The sequence below is a fragment of the Lutjanus erythropterus genome, chromosome 23, assembly GCF_056507025.1.
Source record: "Lutjanus erythropterus isolate fLutEry1 chromosome 23, fLutEry1.hap2, whole genome shotgun sequence".
NCBI lineage: Eukaryota > Metazoa > Chordata > Actinopteri > Lutjaniformes > Lutjanidae > Lutjanus > Lutjanus erythropterus.
In genome coordinates, this window is record NC_139339.1 from 13838502 (window position 1) to 13857388 (window position 18887).

General features: G+C 38.9%; 1 protein-coding gene across 1 annotated transcript; it reads right to left on the reverse strand.

Annotated features, from left to right (window-relative positions):
• Window positions 1-684: 684 nt before the first annotated feature.
• Window positions 685-6108, reverse strand: LOC146305714 (low density lipoprotein receptor adapter protein 1). The gene is made up of 3 exons (XM_084712479.1): window positions 5798-6108; window positions 2156-2884; window positions 685-1514 (listed from the first exon to the last, which is right to left on the reverse strand). Exons 1-3 carry the CDS (start codon window positions 5811-5813, stop codon window positions 1429-1431), a joined length of 831 nt encoding a protein of 276 aa, XP_084568605.1. The 5' UTR covers window positions 5814-6108; the 3' UTR covers window positions 685-1428.
• Between the last annotated feature and the right edge of the window lie 12779 nt (window positions 6109-18887).

Genomic DNA, 18887 nt, shown 5'->3' on the forward strand with positions numbered 1-18887 from the left:
TTGCAAGATGTCTCTGTGGTGTATGAGGGGAGGATTCTGTTGATCCTGCAGGTTCTGCTCGGGTCTATTTGTATAACGCTGGTGCTGGGCCCGTCATACAATTCATGAAAGCTACTGACCTCTAAGAAATGATTGAAGAAACTTGTGATTTAAACTGTGATGTGTTCAGGGGTCAAATTCTACCGTAGGGAATTTAGAAAGGGCTGAAAAATATTAACAGCATTCGTGTGCATTACAGACTCAACTGACCCTTCAGTCGAGCAAACTTGGTACCAAACAGAACCTCAGTCAAATTTCTCCTGCCCTGGACTTAAATAGCTTTTCCTGTACTCAGACAACTAACTAGCTAACTAATCTACACCAGTTGTTATCTAACTAGTTCCATCTGATTGTGAATGTTAGCAAAACACGAGCCTACATCAGTTCTTAGGTAGCTAGTTAGTGAGGATTTTATTAACATTAGCTGTCAAGGTGCAACTAGCTAGCTAATGATTGATGTAAATAATGTATTTGGCTAGCGCTTTGCTAACATTGCTAACTTAAGATGTGGCTATATGTCATTTTTACAGCTCCCCATGCAACATATTTTAACCTCTTCAAAAACTGTTCTTTTTTCAATATAGACAAGCCTGGCATATTGTATATCTACGTACAGGAAACAGAAAAGGAGAAATTTGCTGGGTATCAAGCTCGCTCAACTTGAGCACATTTATGACCTTTTCCTTTCCGCTGTATGTCATGTAATCTTGGCAAAAACTCAAAACATAGATTCAAAGTGGGGCTTTGTCCATTCACATCAAAAATAAAAGACAAGAAACATGCTTATGAGTGCCACAGGGTTAAAAAAAAATAAACAAAATCATCATGACCTGTCACAAATGTCAGTTAAATAAAAATCGGCCTTCAAAAAAAAAAAAGCTCTCGTTGTCTTTTTCCAGTTTTTATACACATAATCTGTGTGATTTGGCCAACAGCTGGTACTTTCAGTTTAATTGTCTCTTTCCAACAGACCAAACTCTTCGGTGGCTTAAGTATCAAGTACTTAAAAAACAAACAAGCCAACCAAGAAAGAGCCCTGGAAATTAACCAGCCTGGTCCTCAAATGGCTTGCAGCCAGTCACAAGTCCTCACGTAGCTGTTGACAGGTGAACAAAGGCAGATGTCAACAGCATTTTGTGCTACATTGGACGCCTACAGACAACTCGGCTGCGTCAAAAAACCATCAAGTCCAAACACTCACTGATTACGGCAACATCCTCTCACAAGCAGAGTCCTCACATGTCCAAATATGGACCTGGTTTCATCCCCTTTGTCCTTTTCCTTCTGTCTTGTAATCACTCCCTCCCCCTCCTGTCAGTGCTGTCATCCTTGAGGTTGTCGTCAGGTTAAACATGGTCCCGTGTTTGAAGGGTTAAATAAGGCTGCGGTTCAGTTCCAGCTGTCAGAGGCAGATCCTCTCCTGCTGATGGCCCTGAGGGGGCTGCGAGACACTGAGCCCCTCTTCTTCCAGCGGACTGAAAAGACAAAAAGACAAGCGAGTCAGTGATGTCAGCTCAGCAGCTGCAAGTGAAAACTGAACACCGGTGTTTAAATGTTAATTATGAACATCTACCAGCTCCAAGAGTTTATCAGCCTTGACTCTAAAGTTTCTGAGTGACACTATTGATTTTCTTCTGCTTATATCAGGACTTTGTTGTCATTACTTTCACTAAATGTGCTTGCTCCAGCAGTATGTTTAGAAATCTTATCTTTGCAAACAGCTTAGACAGCAAAAGAGGAGGAGTGTGATAAGGATAATGAATAGGGGAAATGGTTCATTCGTCATAAAACATTAAAAGGGCCGCATGGTTTAGAAACTCTTCTCCCCTACACAGCCAGTAACTGGCATATTGATCAAGACAAAAACCTGTATTTAACTTAATTTGACATAAAAACTTTGGGAACAAAATAGCATGTCGAATTTCCAATAACTCAAAAACAGATAAACCCAAATGGCAGTGACTGAACTCCCTTAAATATTGTGTACTTACAAACATAACTAGAAAATACTACAAAATACACAGGAAATTGGTTTTTAGTTTTTGTCAATTGTCAAAAATTGTCAAACCATTGTCAACCGTTTCTGTAGTTACTGCTCCCTACGTAGTCGTCTCACCTTTTCCCAGACTGGCGGGCAGCGTGGAGCTCTTCGTGTTGGGAGAGTTGGACGACTCCTCGACTCGTTTCCCCTTCACGTCTCCTGGCTGCAGCGTGGCAGAGCCGTCCTGCCAGTCGCTCAGCGCCCGCTGGAACGAATGCGCCAGACACGCGGTCATGTCTCGTGCCCGCTCCGCCCGGCTGCACCAGAACACCCGACACTGCAGCTGCTGCCCATGATGTTTGCAGATGTACAGGAACACATTCGGCCGGTTGACATCCGCTGCACAGTACGCAATGTCCTGCAGGTACGTCTTAGTGAGCTGCCGACCTGTACTCAGCTCCTTGACCTCGACGTATCTGGGGCGCACAACCAGGGCGTGATCTTTGCTCAGCTTCTTCCCATTAGCAATACCTTCTAGCAAGTGGCTAATAGCATCCTGGGCCTGCTCTCGATCCAGAGAGAATATTTTCTCCGTGCCCAGGTAGTGCACCTTGAAGAGTGGGTCGCCGTGGGATAAAGACTCTGTGCGGTCGCGGCGAAAGCGCCGACGTAGCGCAGCAGGAGAGTTCTTCAGGGTCTGCATGAGGTGAAAAGTGCTGAGTGACATGCTGCGTTTCAGGCTGGATTTTGAGGCAATTTTGGCGGAGGAGTATGTGCCGGTGGTGAGCTGGTCCTTTTCAGAGCCTGTTCCACTCTTCCACCTTTCTTCTATAAATGGAGCGTAGTTGCATCCACGGCTTTTATCTGAAATGAGGCAGACAAAGACGGTGACGTTAGCAGATCCTTTGTAAAGAAGCATGAATAATTGAGCAAGACAGATGCTTAATCTTTGTTCAGAGTTAAACAAGGCGAAGGAAAGGGTAATACTCCTGGAAAATGGATCGTTTTCACATTGAGGATTTTCTTAATAATGAAGTAACTCTTCAGTTGTAACAGTTTTTGTGCAATCTCATGCTTTTAACTTATGATGAGAGGGAAAAAAAAACATGCAGTCAGCACAAGTTGTGCCACAGTGTGGAAAAACAAAGGCCACCAAACAGGATCAGTTACAAATGTGACGCATTCAGTGAGGAATATTCATTCACCACAGACACCAGCTATTAAATATTTACAGTCAGGTCTGACTTGGGCTTTGTCCTCACAGCACTGAACCCTTAAAGGGTAAGTTTGGTATTTTTCAACCTGGACTCTATTTTGCCATGTTTGAGTTTAAGTGACTAATGGGGACAAAATGTTTTGAAATTGGTCCAGTATTGAGTAGGAGTGTCAGGATTTTCCAAATCCACAATAAGATTTAACCTTTGATTTTAAGGCCTGAAGTGTTGTTTTGTTTTACCATCATACACACACCAGATGTACTTGGACCACTTATATCATAAGAAAAAAAGGGTTCAGGGTGAAAAATATAGAAGTTACCACTTAAGATAGAAACAGACTTATGGACTGGAGACTTGCCAAAATAAATAAGAGGTCACTGTAACGCAAAAAGCAATCACAGGTACATAACCTTCTGCAAACTCAACTCCATGCCAAGTAGTACAAACAGTACTCATATCACCATCCTATTAGTTACTGGACGACTTCAAGGCTTCTGTGACCTTGCTAGGTCAAGTCTTATGCAACGTCCACATCTGGCCCCCCATTGTCTCCCATCCTACAAACCCACAGAACTGCCTGTTCGCCATTGTGTTGGAACTTTATTTTTTCCCCTTTCTCTTTTCTTGGCCATTCTCTCAACATCCTAGCTCTGTCCTCAGAAGTGAGCTGCAGCGAGAACCACCGACTGTTCCACGGTGGTGTCCATTGTTAGTCAACCGCACTGTGCAGGAAACAGCTTTGCATTCCCCCCTAAATATTTCTCCTACAAACAATGGCGTGCTTTTCAGAGTGTGTCACATCACAGAAGGGATGCACATTGACCCAGGACATACACACATACAGTTACAAACATGCACATGTACTCACACACAACTTTCACTTGAAAACACGCACACAGATAGCTCCCTGTTTTGCATTAAACCAAGTCCACCATACAACACTGTTATTCCCTGTCCTTGGGCAAGAGGCTAACCACAATAGTCAAATGAATAAAATCCAAATTTGCACACAGGTAAGACCTCACGTGCATCTGAGTAAACAACTATCCTTCAGTTTTAGGACACGTGCAGAGTGTCACAGTGTCACAACCTGTTGTTGTATGTAGGCATTAAAAGTGTACAGAACATGTTCTGCCTATTAGAGCTGAAACAATTAGTCGATTGATTGGTTACTCTCCAATTATTTTGGCAATTAATTGATCGTTTTGAGTTTTGTTTTGTTTGTTTGTTTGTTTGTTTTAAGAAAAAATGTCCAACTTCTCTGATTTCGGCTTCTCAAATGCTAATATTTTCTACTTTGTTTACTCCTCTATGATAGTAAACTGAATATCTTTTGGTTGCAGACAAAGAAGACATTTGAGGATGTCACCTGGGCACTGATTTACAATTTAACCTTTCTAATCTTTCTAATCTCTAAGCTTATATATACCTAAAAGACTGCAAAATCATCATATGCTGAGATTCTTGCCCCAAATTTTATTCTCAGCATACCAATATACAATTACAATTAACAATGATGTAATATTAAGGATCCATTCTTCATCTCATACACCGCACACCGGCAGAAACATACTTGTAAGGTGTTTGGTTCACCTGATCTAAAAAGCAATTGATGCACCAAAGGCAAACCATTAATAAAGGTTTTTTCTTTAAGTAATATTCTCCTTCCTTTTATGCCGAATTAACCATCATAGGCTATTTATTAGTGAAATCAACTCAAATTTGTGTTGAGCGATGTATAATCTCTGGAATAAGCGAGTATACTTTAACTTGGACGATTTTAGAATGGGGTTCGGCGAACACAAAAGCGTCCAGGTAAGATTCCACATTTCGGAGTAAAACAACTGTCATACTGCCAAAAAACAGTTACATTTCTTAGTAGGTATTAACACTATGGGAACAAGACAATAAATAAACTGTAACTGAACTGATGAATCTCAACAACAACATTATGTTAAGAAGCCATTCTTCATTTCAGTGTGCACCCCTTGAGGCAGAACAGGACTGAAAGCAACATGCATGGGAGATTGTTATTAAAAACCTTATATTTCAAGCCATGTTCTCTTTTATTCAATGCCGAATTAACCAACATGACCTAATGATTTCTTTAACCAATTCACACATATGCTGAGACGTAGAAACTCAAGAATGAGCTATTTTACTTTAAAATAGAGAATTTTAGAGTGGGGTTCGACGAGTCCCCAAGCGTCCCATGACTCTGCACTTGAGGGCAAAAGCCAGTGCCATACTACCAAAAACTAATTATTAGTACTTTTTTCTCCAAGTCATTTTCTCTTCACTTTTATGCCGAATTAACCAACAGAGCCCTGTGATTGCTTAAAAACACTCAAAAATATTCTGACTGTTGTATACTGTCAAGTACAGGGAGATAACTTAAAATGAGCAAACTTAAGAATGTGGTTCGGCGAGACCCGAACCGTGGGGCAAAACTGCCATACTGCCCCAAACCCAGTTACATTTCTCAGTATTTAAGTTAATAAACAGTCATTTAAGTTTAGGCAAGCTATTCAAATTTGTACTTTTCCAAATTTAGTCTTACCTGACCACAGTTTCATGCAAACGATGTTGTCGTGCGCCTCAGGTGAACCGCAGAGTCCCGTGATCTTTTCAAACAGAACAGGTGGAAGTCAGGTATCCTGCACGTTCACATGCAATCAGTTCGACTGTCAGTTTATGTCGCTTAAAAAGAAATATATCTTCCTTTTAGCTAATATTTCATGTTATTCCGTGAGCTCAGTGCGCCATGTGAGCGGAAACCGACAGTGAGACGTGCGTACAGGCGGAGACAGTTTATATAGAGACTGAATCATGCTCCTCTCTCTGCTCGCTGAATGAAGTGAGTGTGTGAGTGAATCAGAGGACACCGTTTTAAACAGCGTAGGCGCGACCTCGTCACACACGTGGACGAGCACTTGCGTCTTTCTGAGAGCAGTAAAGGGGAGGAGGAGGAGGAGGAGGAGGCGGGTTGGTGCGACAGCAAAGGGAGGACTCTGTTGGTAAAAGAAGTGATGATTTACAAGACAAGAGGGATTTACAGTGCATGCCAGGTTGGATAAGAATTGACTAATATTTCAGTCTTTTACTGGCATTGGTGTTTTAAAGAAAATTTATGACATTTATGTACATACTTACATGCATATGTAACCCCTTATCATAGCTTTCAGATGGGAAGTAACTGAGTACAACTTTTATTTTTACTCCCTACATTTCTACATAAATATGTACTTTTTACCCATTACATTTTCAAAACAGGCTTACTTTAGTTTAAATGCAATGCATAAAGAGACCAGAATGACATCAAAGACATAACAAGTGTGTAAAAGACATAAGATGAAAACAGACAAAAAAGATGTAAAAAGTAAAAAATTATGAAAGTCTAACAAGACAAAAAAAATGTAACAATAAATAAGATGAAAATTAAGTAGAAGAAGTAAGATGAAAATAAGGTTAAAAACACTAAGATGAAAAAGACAGAAGAAAGCATGAACATGAAAGATATAATGTAACAAGACAAATATTATGTAAAAAACATAAGAAGGTGAAAATGACAATAACAAGATGAAAATGGCATAATAATACATAAGACGAAAAGTTGTAAGATTATAAAAATGAGATAACAAGATGACAACAACGTAACAAGAGGAAAAATATGTAACAAGCCAAAAATGACAGAACAAGATGAAAACAACAGAACAAGACAAAAACAATGTAACAAGTTTTACTGATCGTTAAAATTGTTTCACTTCACACTTTGCAACATGTTATCATACACTGAGTGAATAATATGTTCTTTATATTTCCTTCAGTGTAAAAACTGAACTATGTGTTTTACCTTAAAATTTTAAGTTCAATGAGTTTGAAAAGACAAGTTGAGCTGATTTTGTAATGATTTAAAACAAATAAACCTTTCTAGTCAAATAAACTTAATATTAATTCAGTTGTACTGAAGAAGACAAATGTTTAATAAGCTTAAGATATTAAGTTGAAAAATTCTTCAGTCTATTTGAATGAAGTGATTGTGTGAGTGAATCAGAGGACTCGTACGATGATAACATTTTTGTTTATTTACATGGAGTTCAGTGGCTTTGCTGACAGCAATAAAAAAGCTGTTGGTTAATATTTTCAAACACTAAAAATAACAATCTGAGTCAGTCAGTGGCAAAACAAACACTTTTAGTGAATGTACTCTGATGGTGTGCAGTTCTCGATGAGGTTTACATTGCAGCTCAGTTTCACTTCTGTCAGCTGCAGTCCTCTCCCTCAATACTGGGAGTTTCAAAAATTGTTTTCTCTGTTGTCACTTAAGCCTCATTCATACATGCAGCCTTTCGCAAAAATATGCCAGTATTTTCCCTGAAATGGGTCATGTATGAATGAGAGCTAGAACTGATTTTCTGAGAACTGGCGCTTCCAGGGATCATGCCAGGAAGGTTGTGTTGTGAATGAAAGCAGGAACGTCACTGGGACAGATATTGCTAAGTGTATAAAATTAAATCTCAAAATCATATAAAAGAGAAGTTTTCTCTGGTCTGAAGTGCTTGGGTTGTTTCTGCTCTGCTTTCTCAGTGTCAAACACCACTACGGCCTGAAAACGACCTGATAACATCCTGAAACATGGGCTCAGTTCACACGGCAGGTCTTAGTGCTCAATTCCGATTTTTTACACAGATCCAATTTTTTTGTTTAGCGGTTCACATTACTTTTTAAATGTGACCTATATTTGACCTACATTGATTCCCGTGTGAACAGTCCACGGCCCTGAACAGACCCGCATGTGCAAAAGAACAATAACAAAGACGTCAGGACGTCACGCGCAGCGCACCGTTTACAGTGTTGTGCCGAGAAATGCACCCCCTTACGTCACTCTGTTCAAAATCCATGTCTACTCTGTAGTTACCGCTCATCCGGCGCACAATTCGCACAACAAGTCACTCTAGAGTGACGTAAAAGTTGCATTAAACGCGACATGACTGTTCAGACGTCAGGCGCGTTGCAAAATATCAGACACGTATCCGAAATAGTACCACCTCTGAAAGCGACCGAGGTCGGATTTTAAAAAATCAGATTTCATGTGACTTGAGCTGTTCACACAGTCATGAAAAAATCAGACCTGGGTCGCATGGTTTTGTTGAGGGTTCTTTGTAAGACTTGTTTCCATTAAGAACCCTTTTCTTCCAAAGAACCTTTTCGAGGAAAAAGGTCTTCGGGGCTTGTTGAAATCCTTTAAGTTTAATATATAGGCTATTTATAACCATACATTAGTCGTCATCATTTCACGAGCCCATGACACATACCAACTGTTCTACCAGCTGAAAGTCTCACATTACTGTCGATAAGTAAAATACAAGGCTGAGGAAACATCTGAAACCCACTACCCTTCATTACCATCACATTGCGTCACACGGCCCGTCTCTAATGGGGATCACTGGCCTCACTGCTTCAGATCTGCTTCATGTGTTTATTCTGGGGGCATTTTGAACAGTGGCAGAGGGAAAACCTTAAACGGTTCCATGTGTGCATGCGTCTGTGCATCTGTATGTGTGTGTGTGTGTGTGCGGCTGGGTGTGCCTGACGTGGGGAAACAGTAGGGCCCCTGTTTCTCCTGGGTTTGGCCCAATAACAGTTAAGTTCTGAACGTCACACTCGCCTCGGCGCGGAGCTGGACACACTGGAACTATTCTTGGGCCACCGGTGACATAATGGAGCATCTCAGGCAGGCACCCGCCCTCCCTACGTATCTCACAGCAAGAACAGAGTCAGCATCCAAACTGTCGCATAGGCAGGAGCGCAGCTGCAGTTCTTGTTCGGGCATGTCGCATTGGAGGTATTGTCTCTTTGGTGCTCCAGTTAAGAGAACCGTTCAGTGAGTGCAAACATGGAATGAGGTCTTAAATTGTCCACTTGATCAGACAAAAGTAGTAGAGAAGTGCTGGACAATTTACATATTTAATCATCATTAAATCAAACTGCAGTTTAGTCTGGCTTCTAGAACCGCATGGGCATTTTAGTCCCTATAAATAGTTCACTCAAAAATGAAAATTCAGTCATTATCTGCTCACCCTCATACCTACTGAAGGTCAGGTTTAACTTTTTAGTCCTCAAAACGTTGCTGGAGTTTCACAGGAAAACAACGCTGCAGATTCTCCCAAATAATTTAAGTGAATGGTGACCAGTTTACAAACCTAAATAAAAAACATTAAATGCGTCCATACTGCTCATCTGGTGTAATCCAAGGCTCATCTGAAGACTGTTTAAGCAGCTGAAGACGTTGTTATCAAGAGTAATGCTATGTAAAAAGTAAAGATAAAAGCTCCAGCACTTCCCTGAATTTGTCTTAAGTGCCTCCACATTTTTGTTTTTCAGTGAAATGCCTCAACAACTGTTTATGCTATGAAATTTAGTACAGTTATCAACGTTCCCATCAAGATGGAATCTAATAACTCTTGACTTTTCATTTATTACCATTATAATTTTAAAGGATGGATCCATTGTTTTTGTTTGTTTTTATGTTTTAGCACGCTTTTTCCCCAGCCCTTCTAAAAACATTTTTCTACATGACCTGACGTAGGTTTCTCCCAGATGTGTAACAGGACTTTTCCCAGCAGACACTTGCAGCAAAATGCATTTTCCCCGTTAGCCACCATTATAAAAGAGACATCTATGAAACTCTTGACAGGACACCTCAAACTACAAACATGGTCAGTTAAGGTGCCATTTTCAGCATATAGGTTGCTAGCTTGGGGGTTGTTGTTGTTTCATATAGGGACGGGGATTTTGAAAACATGCACATAGTGAACGTTGTCTGATATAGGCAGTCAGCGGTTTAGCAGAAGAATTTTCAGCTATGTAATCACCATTATTACATGTAGATAGACAGAAAAGTCTTTTTTAGACTCCACAATTAGCCACAAGACATTATTATCAGTGGGTGTGCCGCTATTAGAGACACACCCAATTGTTCAGAAACTACTTGATCTGGGCTAATTAGCGGCCATTAATTCAAATGTCTTGACTGCTGTGACTGAAACCAACAAGTTTACAGCCCTCTCAGGAGGTTATTACAAGTCATTGTAGGAGAACAACGACAATCTCTGGCAGCAGCAAAAGGCAGGGTGAAGGGAAATTGCTGGTTCAAGAAAGCACATTAATGACAAAATAACTCCATGAATGGTCAAAGTCAACACAGTTCACAGCTGAGCTGGGAGGAAATTTGGGGATTTTGAAGAAGAAAATGTTTGTTGATGACCTTGGCCTTTAATTCACAGTTAAGTTAGGGAATAACTGGCCCAGATGGGGAAGTTATGACAGCTTATTACAGCTTCTTCCAAGAAGCAGGTTTACTGAGTTATTTGGTATACTTTGCTTCTTAGAACAGTCGTATTCACAGGGTTGTGACTTCTGTTTTGTTGTCTTGAGAGGCTGGGGTGTAACAGCACGGCAGGGCGATACAGAAAATTAAGGAAGTGAATTGACACTGTATGAGCTGCCATCCATTCATGGTAGAAATGTTTTATGCTCAGTTCCCTTTTTCGAAACTGCTCTAAATCAAATGCCAGTGGCATTCACTGATGGAAATCTATGGTAGCTAGGTTTGTCAACAATGAAGGCAGCGTTCCAGTTTGCTATCTCTGAGTCCTGTTGAAGCAAAAAACACATTACAGTCTGTCCCTGGCACCGTTACAACCAGTGCTATAAAAAGAATGATGAACTTTGACCTTCATATGATAATAACCGAACCTGTCAATCACTTTTTAGCTATGTTATAAATGTTGATGCCTGTGTTGGTCTGTTGGTTGGTCAGTTTACCAACTGGTCCAGACTGAAATACATCAACAACTATTGAATGGATTTGGACAAAAGTTTGTGCAATTATTCAGGGTTTGTTGGACTGTTGTTAAATTTGGTACAGACAATTATGTTACCCATAAAATGAATTGTTACTTTTAATAATCACTTGTATTATCCCTTAATGCATTATTTAGTGACATCATCAGGTTAAACATTTTAAATACTTTGGTTTATGAAAAGATGTAGCCTACTCTGTGATAATTGTTAAGCAGAAAATGTTAGCATGCTAACATGCTGCACTAAGATAGTGAACATTACCATTATATATAGCCAGCTGTGAACATTGCACTTGCTAAACATTTGCACATTAGCATAATTGCATGCAGACATTAGTGTTTAGCTACAATAAGTGCCACTATGTAGCCTATAAGCTCACACTGCTAGCTAGCATGTACAGCACAGTATGTTTCCCCATATATAAAGCAAACAAAAATATCTTAATATAGAAGTAACTGAAATGTTTACAGCGCACAAAGTATTAATGATAATTTAGTAGGGGCTGTCAGTATTTTTTTATGATTACACTAACAATATTTATTCACTATTTTGGAATTTTATTTCCATTTAATTCTGATCATCTGGCATGTCTCTGTCTTATGTTGTTTGTAACTCATTGTTATAAACTCAACTGGGTCAAAAGAAAAAGTAAATGGATGATGAATAGAATAACAGGAGTTTCCAGATTAGAGTCCAACATTTTGACCTGACAACAGCCAAGGTGGCAAAAGTACACATAGTACAGGTATTTGTGAAAAAAACTACTTCTTTACTTAAGTAAATGTACTTAAAGTCTAAAAGTAAAAAAGCCGCTCTCTGAAGGACATTTCTACTGACTCTGTGTAAATCTAACTGAATCTCACTTTTTCTCCACAGTCAAGTTTTCCTCTGTTTGTTTCATCCTGTTACGTCTTTTATCTCGTCTTTGTCTTGTTGCAGTCTTTACTTCATTGCCATTGTCATTTCTGTCATTATGTCTTACTTAATTTTCGTCGTTACATTTTGTGACATCTTGTTACATCATTTGTCTTGTTACATCTTTTACATCCTTTCAAGTCTTTTTGTTGTTTTCACCTGATGTCGTTTTCATCAGTGTCTTTTGTGCCATTTTTGTCGTGTTACATCTTGGTACATAATTTTCACCTTGTTATGTCTTTTAGTCATTTTTTTCTGATATTGTTTTCATCTTGTTATGTCTTTTGGGCCATTCTCTTCTTGTTATGTTTTTTGCATTTTGTTCTGTCTTTAAGAAAATAAGGAAACCCAGGGCAGGGTCTCAGCAGGGTCTCAGGTGGCTACCACCACCACCACCACACACCTAGCGAACCAGTGGATTGAGGTTTTTTTTCTTTTTTTGTATGAGTCATTGTTTTTTGTTTATGTTTTTAGGAAAATGTTGCATATTATGCCATCATTCATGGTTCAAACCAACTGTACAACCTGTCATATTTGATCCAGATTCCAGCATCATGTCTCACTCTAACTGCAGTGTCATTTTTCCAACCCCATCATCATCATTTCTGGTTCCACCAGTTATTATTATTTACTCAAATACCACACACACCCATACAGTGTGTTCCTGCAGAGCTTTTACCTGTAAGAGGAAGTTGGATGAGGCGTGGAGATATGAAAACAGGAATGGTAACACAGTTCTCAAATATTTACTACAATAGAGAACATGATAGGTGGGGTTCTTTTTGTTTGTTGTCCATGTACGAGATGACAAGTGTGTTTAAGTGTCATCCGATTTAGGTTTCATAATTGCAGCAGAGGAGTGTTGCACAAATTTTTCTGTCAGTCTTGAGCTGTTTTTTGTGCTTTTTCATGTATAACTTGTTCTTAAAATGAATGCTGGAGTGAGTGGGTTGGATACAGACTTGTGCATAATGGCTGTGGTCACAGGTTCATGCTGATCATCACTGTCAGAAACATATCATAAGTGCTGTTATGAAGAATACAGATGAAACAGGATGTTGGTGTTCTTGTGAAACAGCATCAGAGTGACTCGTGAACAATTATTCCCACAGTTCATTTGAATGTTTTCATGTGTTTGACCCACTTACTTCTTTTAAGTCTTTCTCCCCATTCCCGCATCTCTTTAAAAGTTTCAAAATTATGGGATGCTGCTGGTAAATAGCAACATTATTCTGGTTATTATATCACTACTTACTGAAAAAAAAACAAAAAAAACAATAATTTGACACAAAATATTTACTTAAAATTGATTTTATTGGTTTAAAAATTGCTAGCATTTTGCTAACATTAACTAACTTAAGCTGTGACTATATGTCACCAGGTCTCCCAGCAGCATCTTTTAACCATCTTCAGAATTTATTCCTTTTCATCATAGAAGAGCCTAGCATATAGCATATAGCATATAGCATATAGCAACATACAGCAAACAGGAAAGGACAAAGCTGACTGAAGTTCAACTGGGTACCAAACTTGCTTAACTGTTATTGGATCACGAGGAAAAAGGGGGTGGTGCTTAAGTTTCATTAGCATTTTGCTGGTGAATTAATAAATTATTCGTTGACTTTACCACATCAAAATTGCAGTGATAAGATTGGAGTCACGCTTTTTATCACACACATCTGGGAGGGATCATTCGACAATGTTGATTCCAGACAGTGTTCAGCCTGACATGTCCAAACATATGACCCAGAGCGTCAGGACTCGGGGACATCTGGAACATCTGGCCTTCACTGTAGGGTATATTTTATCTAATTACAGTCCACATCTTTTCTGTTTGACCCACTCTAAGAGACAATAGTTGCTCTTCCAGTGAAAGTGATTCAGTCATGTAAATCCATGTTTTTCTCCGCTCTCTGGTCACACCTTCCTGAACAAGAACAACAGGCCTCTGGTTTCACAGAAGGAAATGTCTCAGTTACTCAAAAGAGAAGTCATCAGTTGAGGTTCATTGTGTCCGCCGTCCTTGTAGTCAGGTTTTCCTGTTATTCACCTCAATTCAAAGGAATCAAATCTGAGGAAATTACTACAAGAAAGAGAAAGAGAAAAGCTGGGTTGCCGCTACATGTGATAGGCTAAACTGGAAATTCTCAAGTATTTCAGTAAAAATATTAATGTTTTGTCTTGACAGAATTTTATTGGTACTTGAAAAACTGCTTAATCTCACACTGACATCCACTTTTTTGGCAGCAGCCCAAGCTTTAATGCTTCATTACAGTAAATCTTTAAAGGAGAGGCGAGCTCTGCTTTACGGGAGAGGCGATTTCCTCAGGATGTTGCTATAGTGCTTTTGTGCTTCTGTGTGTTCGGAGTTTAGATACGCTGCATGCATTTCTCAAGCTGCTGGGTTTTTTTTTTTGTGGAAATACAGGAATTTGTGGATCTGATGTACGGCCCTTTGTTTGTTTACTGTTTGCGGTTGGTGAACATAAGTGGGTGTTGACTAGGTAAACACCACTGAGACACGATGATCAAAAATGTCCTATTTATAGGACTCGTACTTACATAATAGAATGTCATGATACAATCAATTTAATGCAAATGTTTCACACAGAAGAATTTATCATAAATACTATAGTGAAATTTAATTTTGTTGCACTTTATTTTACAGTACCCTAATAAGATAAGCTGTACCTTGTTTTAAATTAGGCAAAAACTAGAAATAGTGTATTCTTTATTAGACAGTATAAGACCCTTTATTAGACTGTCATTAGACTTTATTAGAGGGTAATTAGGGACACATTACACCAGAGCTGTATGGTTTACTATTGTTAGACCCTTATTACACTTTATTAAAACATTTCAACAGATCAGAACTGTAAACTGAAGTGAAATCACATGTCTGCTATTTGAGTGACTTTTGACACAGCTGGTCACATACAGCCAAAACTCATGTCTATTTCTTTGATTAAATCATATTATCAGCCTATAGTATTACAGTAAGTCTGTGGAGTCACCCAAAGACAAATTATTCCTCTTCCTCTATAATTTTGGCCTTTACTTGGTAGATCTGGATCACATATTGTTTTTAAAAGGGGAAGTAGCAGATGTGTGATTTCATTTTAGTTTACACCACAGTTCTGGTTTAGTATGTCCCAAATTACCCTCTAATAAAGTCTATTAAGGGTCTGATACTCTTTAATAAAGAATATATTATTTCTAGCTTTCATTGGATTTGATAGGCCACTACGTCTTATGAGTGTACTGTAAAATAATAAATAATAATTCATTTTTCTGGTTTGATTTCTTTAGGTTTTTAGCCACAGTTGGGTGGATTGCCATTGACTTTTTGGTACAGATATTCATGATTGCGGTTAGAATCCTAACAACCGCACTGATCCACTGACTTTTCCTTTAGCGTCATCGTGACGTTGTGTGACGGCCCCCGGGGCCCTCAGGGCTCGTGTGAGTTGTTGCTGTGTTGTCTTTCAGTGTTGCTGGTTCCTGGTTGTTTGGAGCTGGAGGCCATCGAGAGATTGGAGGCAGCTGGCCACTGCCTCCAATAAAACCTGCCCCATCCTGGTAGTCTGGGGGCTCCCACCACACTGACGTCAGGTTGTGCTGTTTTGTGTTCTTTGATTTTCTTGTTACATTTGTTATTATTCTCTGTAAAATATATATATATTTCAGTTTATACCTCATGTGTGCTTCCCTTATTTGGTCTCAGAGATAGATTGTTTTTACTTTTTACCAAAATTCCTTACTATTGGATGAATTGCCATTCAGTTTGGCACATAGGGTGTCCAGGTGCCCCACTTTATGTGGTGCCGTGCAGCATTTTTATCCCCTGTCCCACGTCCCACATCTTGAGAACATGGCCCACATTCTGATCAGCTCCAGTATTCAAAAGTCCAACAACTGCAGGACAGGCGCTTTTCTAAAACATGTTTTTTTTTATCTCACAGCTGTGTGTTTGCCCAGCAGGAAAAAGCGTGAGTCACCACAAAGTCACAAGCCATGCAGATTTAGGCCAAATAAAAGGAAACTACCGCAAAACAGTAGAGCTCATTTGTGTCACATCCAAGTCATACTTGGCATGACATTTTTTTTTTTTTTTTGCTTTTGAAAGGTGCTATATAAATTCATCATTATGTTATGTCATTATTTGTGTAGGAATAAAATAATATATAAACTCTAAGTCTTGTTTCTGTTTCTATTATTAACCCTTTCAGTTCTTAATGCTTGGGAACTGCCTGGTTCCAATTTTACTTCCCGTCAGCAGCCTTCTGATATCAGTAACAACAAACAAACCAGGACACATTTAGAAAGTTTATGTTTCAAAGTTTAGTGTGGTCTTTATCAGGAAGTCCTCATCTATGTGCAAATAGGCAAGACAGCTTGACATTTGGACAGTAGCCCTGAAGGCTTGTAGTATTAGTACGCTCTAAAACAATTCAAAAGTAATGCATGTTTGCAGTAGCAACAGGTTTACGCGTAAATCTTTGTTATGTGTAAACTGGGTTGACCTCAGCTTTGACCTGCCCTGAAGGCTAAAGCAGGATGGGAAACCTTTTGCAAACTACATATTTGGAAACAAAAAGGGAAGCTGAGGGTGTTCATGGAGGGGTTATCAGTGGAAGAGAAATATGAGGTGTGTAAATAACACTTTTTTGTTTAAACTGTGAGTGAGAGGAGATAATTTATCCGACTGACAACACAGAAGAGATGATTGCCAGTATCTTACAGAAAGTGAACATGGAGCTGCGCCAGAATAAGAAAGTTCTGTCTTTTCCTTCCCGAAAACCTGGTTGTTTATTTATTGTTACTGAAAAAGTACCAGCAGCGTGTTACTGTTTAATCTTGTACTGGAAGCAAGTCGCCAAGTGACCTGACCGTCACAGGAGTCACATGAATCAAGACTGTCTGAGGGAAGTCATGAGAGGTGGGCTGACCAATAAAAACAGAAAACAACAAAAAGCAACATCTGCCTGCCCGCCTGCTTTCTTCTACACACAACCGGCTGCAGATGTCCTAATAAGGCATGTTAATGGGCCCGTGTGGAGCAGAGGGTATGACACCGTCTGGTTTTTTTCCTCCTCCAGTTATCTTTACATGACGGTTGCATCAGAATGCTGATGAGCTAATTTCCTTTTTTTTTTTTACGCTTTGTCAGACTGAGATGGCTGCTCAGGTTTAAATATGAGACAGCCAGACAGGAGGGAGAGTTTGTCTGGGGGAATTCCTTAAATCATCATTTTAAAAATAAACTATTTGTTTTAACTTTAAAAATGTAGCGTCTGGGTTGCCTTAAAAAAATTTAAGTTGACTGAATTTGAAAAGATGAGTTATGTTATGGTTTAAAACAAATAAACTTTCTATTAATTCAGTTGTATTTGAGAAAACATGTTCAATAAGAATATGATATTAAGTTGAGCCAGCAACTGTTTACTCATACTGACAAACAAATTTGATTTCCTTCTTCATTTTTTTTTTTCTTTTTCTTTTTTTTTTCAGTTTCAGTTTCTTCAGAAAATGAGGGGGTGGGGGGGGGTGGGGGGGGTGTCTGGAAAAGACGTGGATGTCATGAGGCCTTACTGACATGCTTTTAATGAAATAAGAATAACAGTTTAAGAGAATGGGACCTAATTTCAGGTTGTTCTAATTTAACAAAAATGCCAAAGACAAAACATTACATTACTTCAACTGCTACTGAAATACACTTTTACAGTGTACTTGAATAAATAAAACTTTTATATTTACATTACATTTCTTATAGTGAGGCTTATTTTATATTTTTAATGTCTCGAAACAGGTCATTATTGCAATCATTTGCAGCAGGAAACAAAGAGAGAGATAAACTGTTATGCAACATCCTACAATAAATCAAAAGTGAGACTTTAATGGTTTCTCTTGTGGCCTCTGTATTCCCAGAGTGAGGTACTCATGATAAGGCAGAATAGAAGGCATTTAGCCACTTGAATAGCTCTTATCACAAAACTTTGCCGTACTTAGTATTCATGTACAGACACACGCTTATGTGGTGAACTAGCCAATTATGGAGGGCACTTATTTTGAAAGCAAATAATGTCCAAAAATGGAATTTATGGAGGCTGATGTAGGGAGGTGTCAGCAGTGATTCCTCTTTTGTTTTGACTGTATTTCAGACACGTCCACTGCTCTCCTTTTAACTCTTTTTAGAAGCTGATAAAAGTGGTGTTGACTGTTTTGTTGTGGAAATGCTCTCAAGCCCAGGGACCAATCAGAATCTAGACTAAACAGGAAGAGGAGGTGGCTTCCTGTCCAGGCTGGAAGGGACTGACATCATCCAGTATGTGACTCTACTGAATCCCTGTAACAGTGTACTGGAACCAGTTTATCAAACACACAACCAGAGAAACAATAGCCTGACAAAATCAAAAGTAAGCAGGTCACAATGATGTATTTAACTAAATATATAAGTTACAGTCCAACAAAATAATATTTATTTGGATGTAACAGCTCAAACAAGCAGTTTTTTCTCTTGGACTGGATTAGTTATATTAGTTATAAACAGAGTTTAGCAAAACTGGATATAAATGAATGAACATAGATTTAAAATTAAGCAGGGCTTTGATGCAGCATCAGTAAATCCAAGTTTATTGATGTAAACTGAAAAGAGGATAGAGTTTAATCAATATGGAGATTCTTTCTTATCAAATCAAAATAAATAAATAAATGTATCTGCTGCAGGGTCCAAGTAAGTAGGCTACAACTGAGGGGGGAAATTAGTCATTTTGGTTGTTCGGTATTCCAAAATATTACAATGTTTGCTAAAAACAAAATAATGTTACTACCTGTAGCTACCTAAAAAGTAAGAAACATGTTAAAGTATT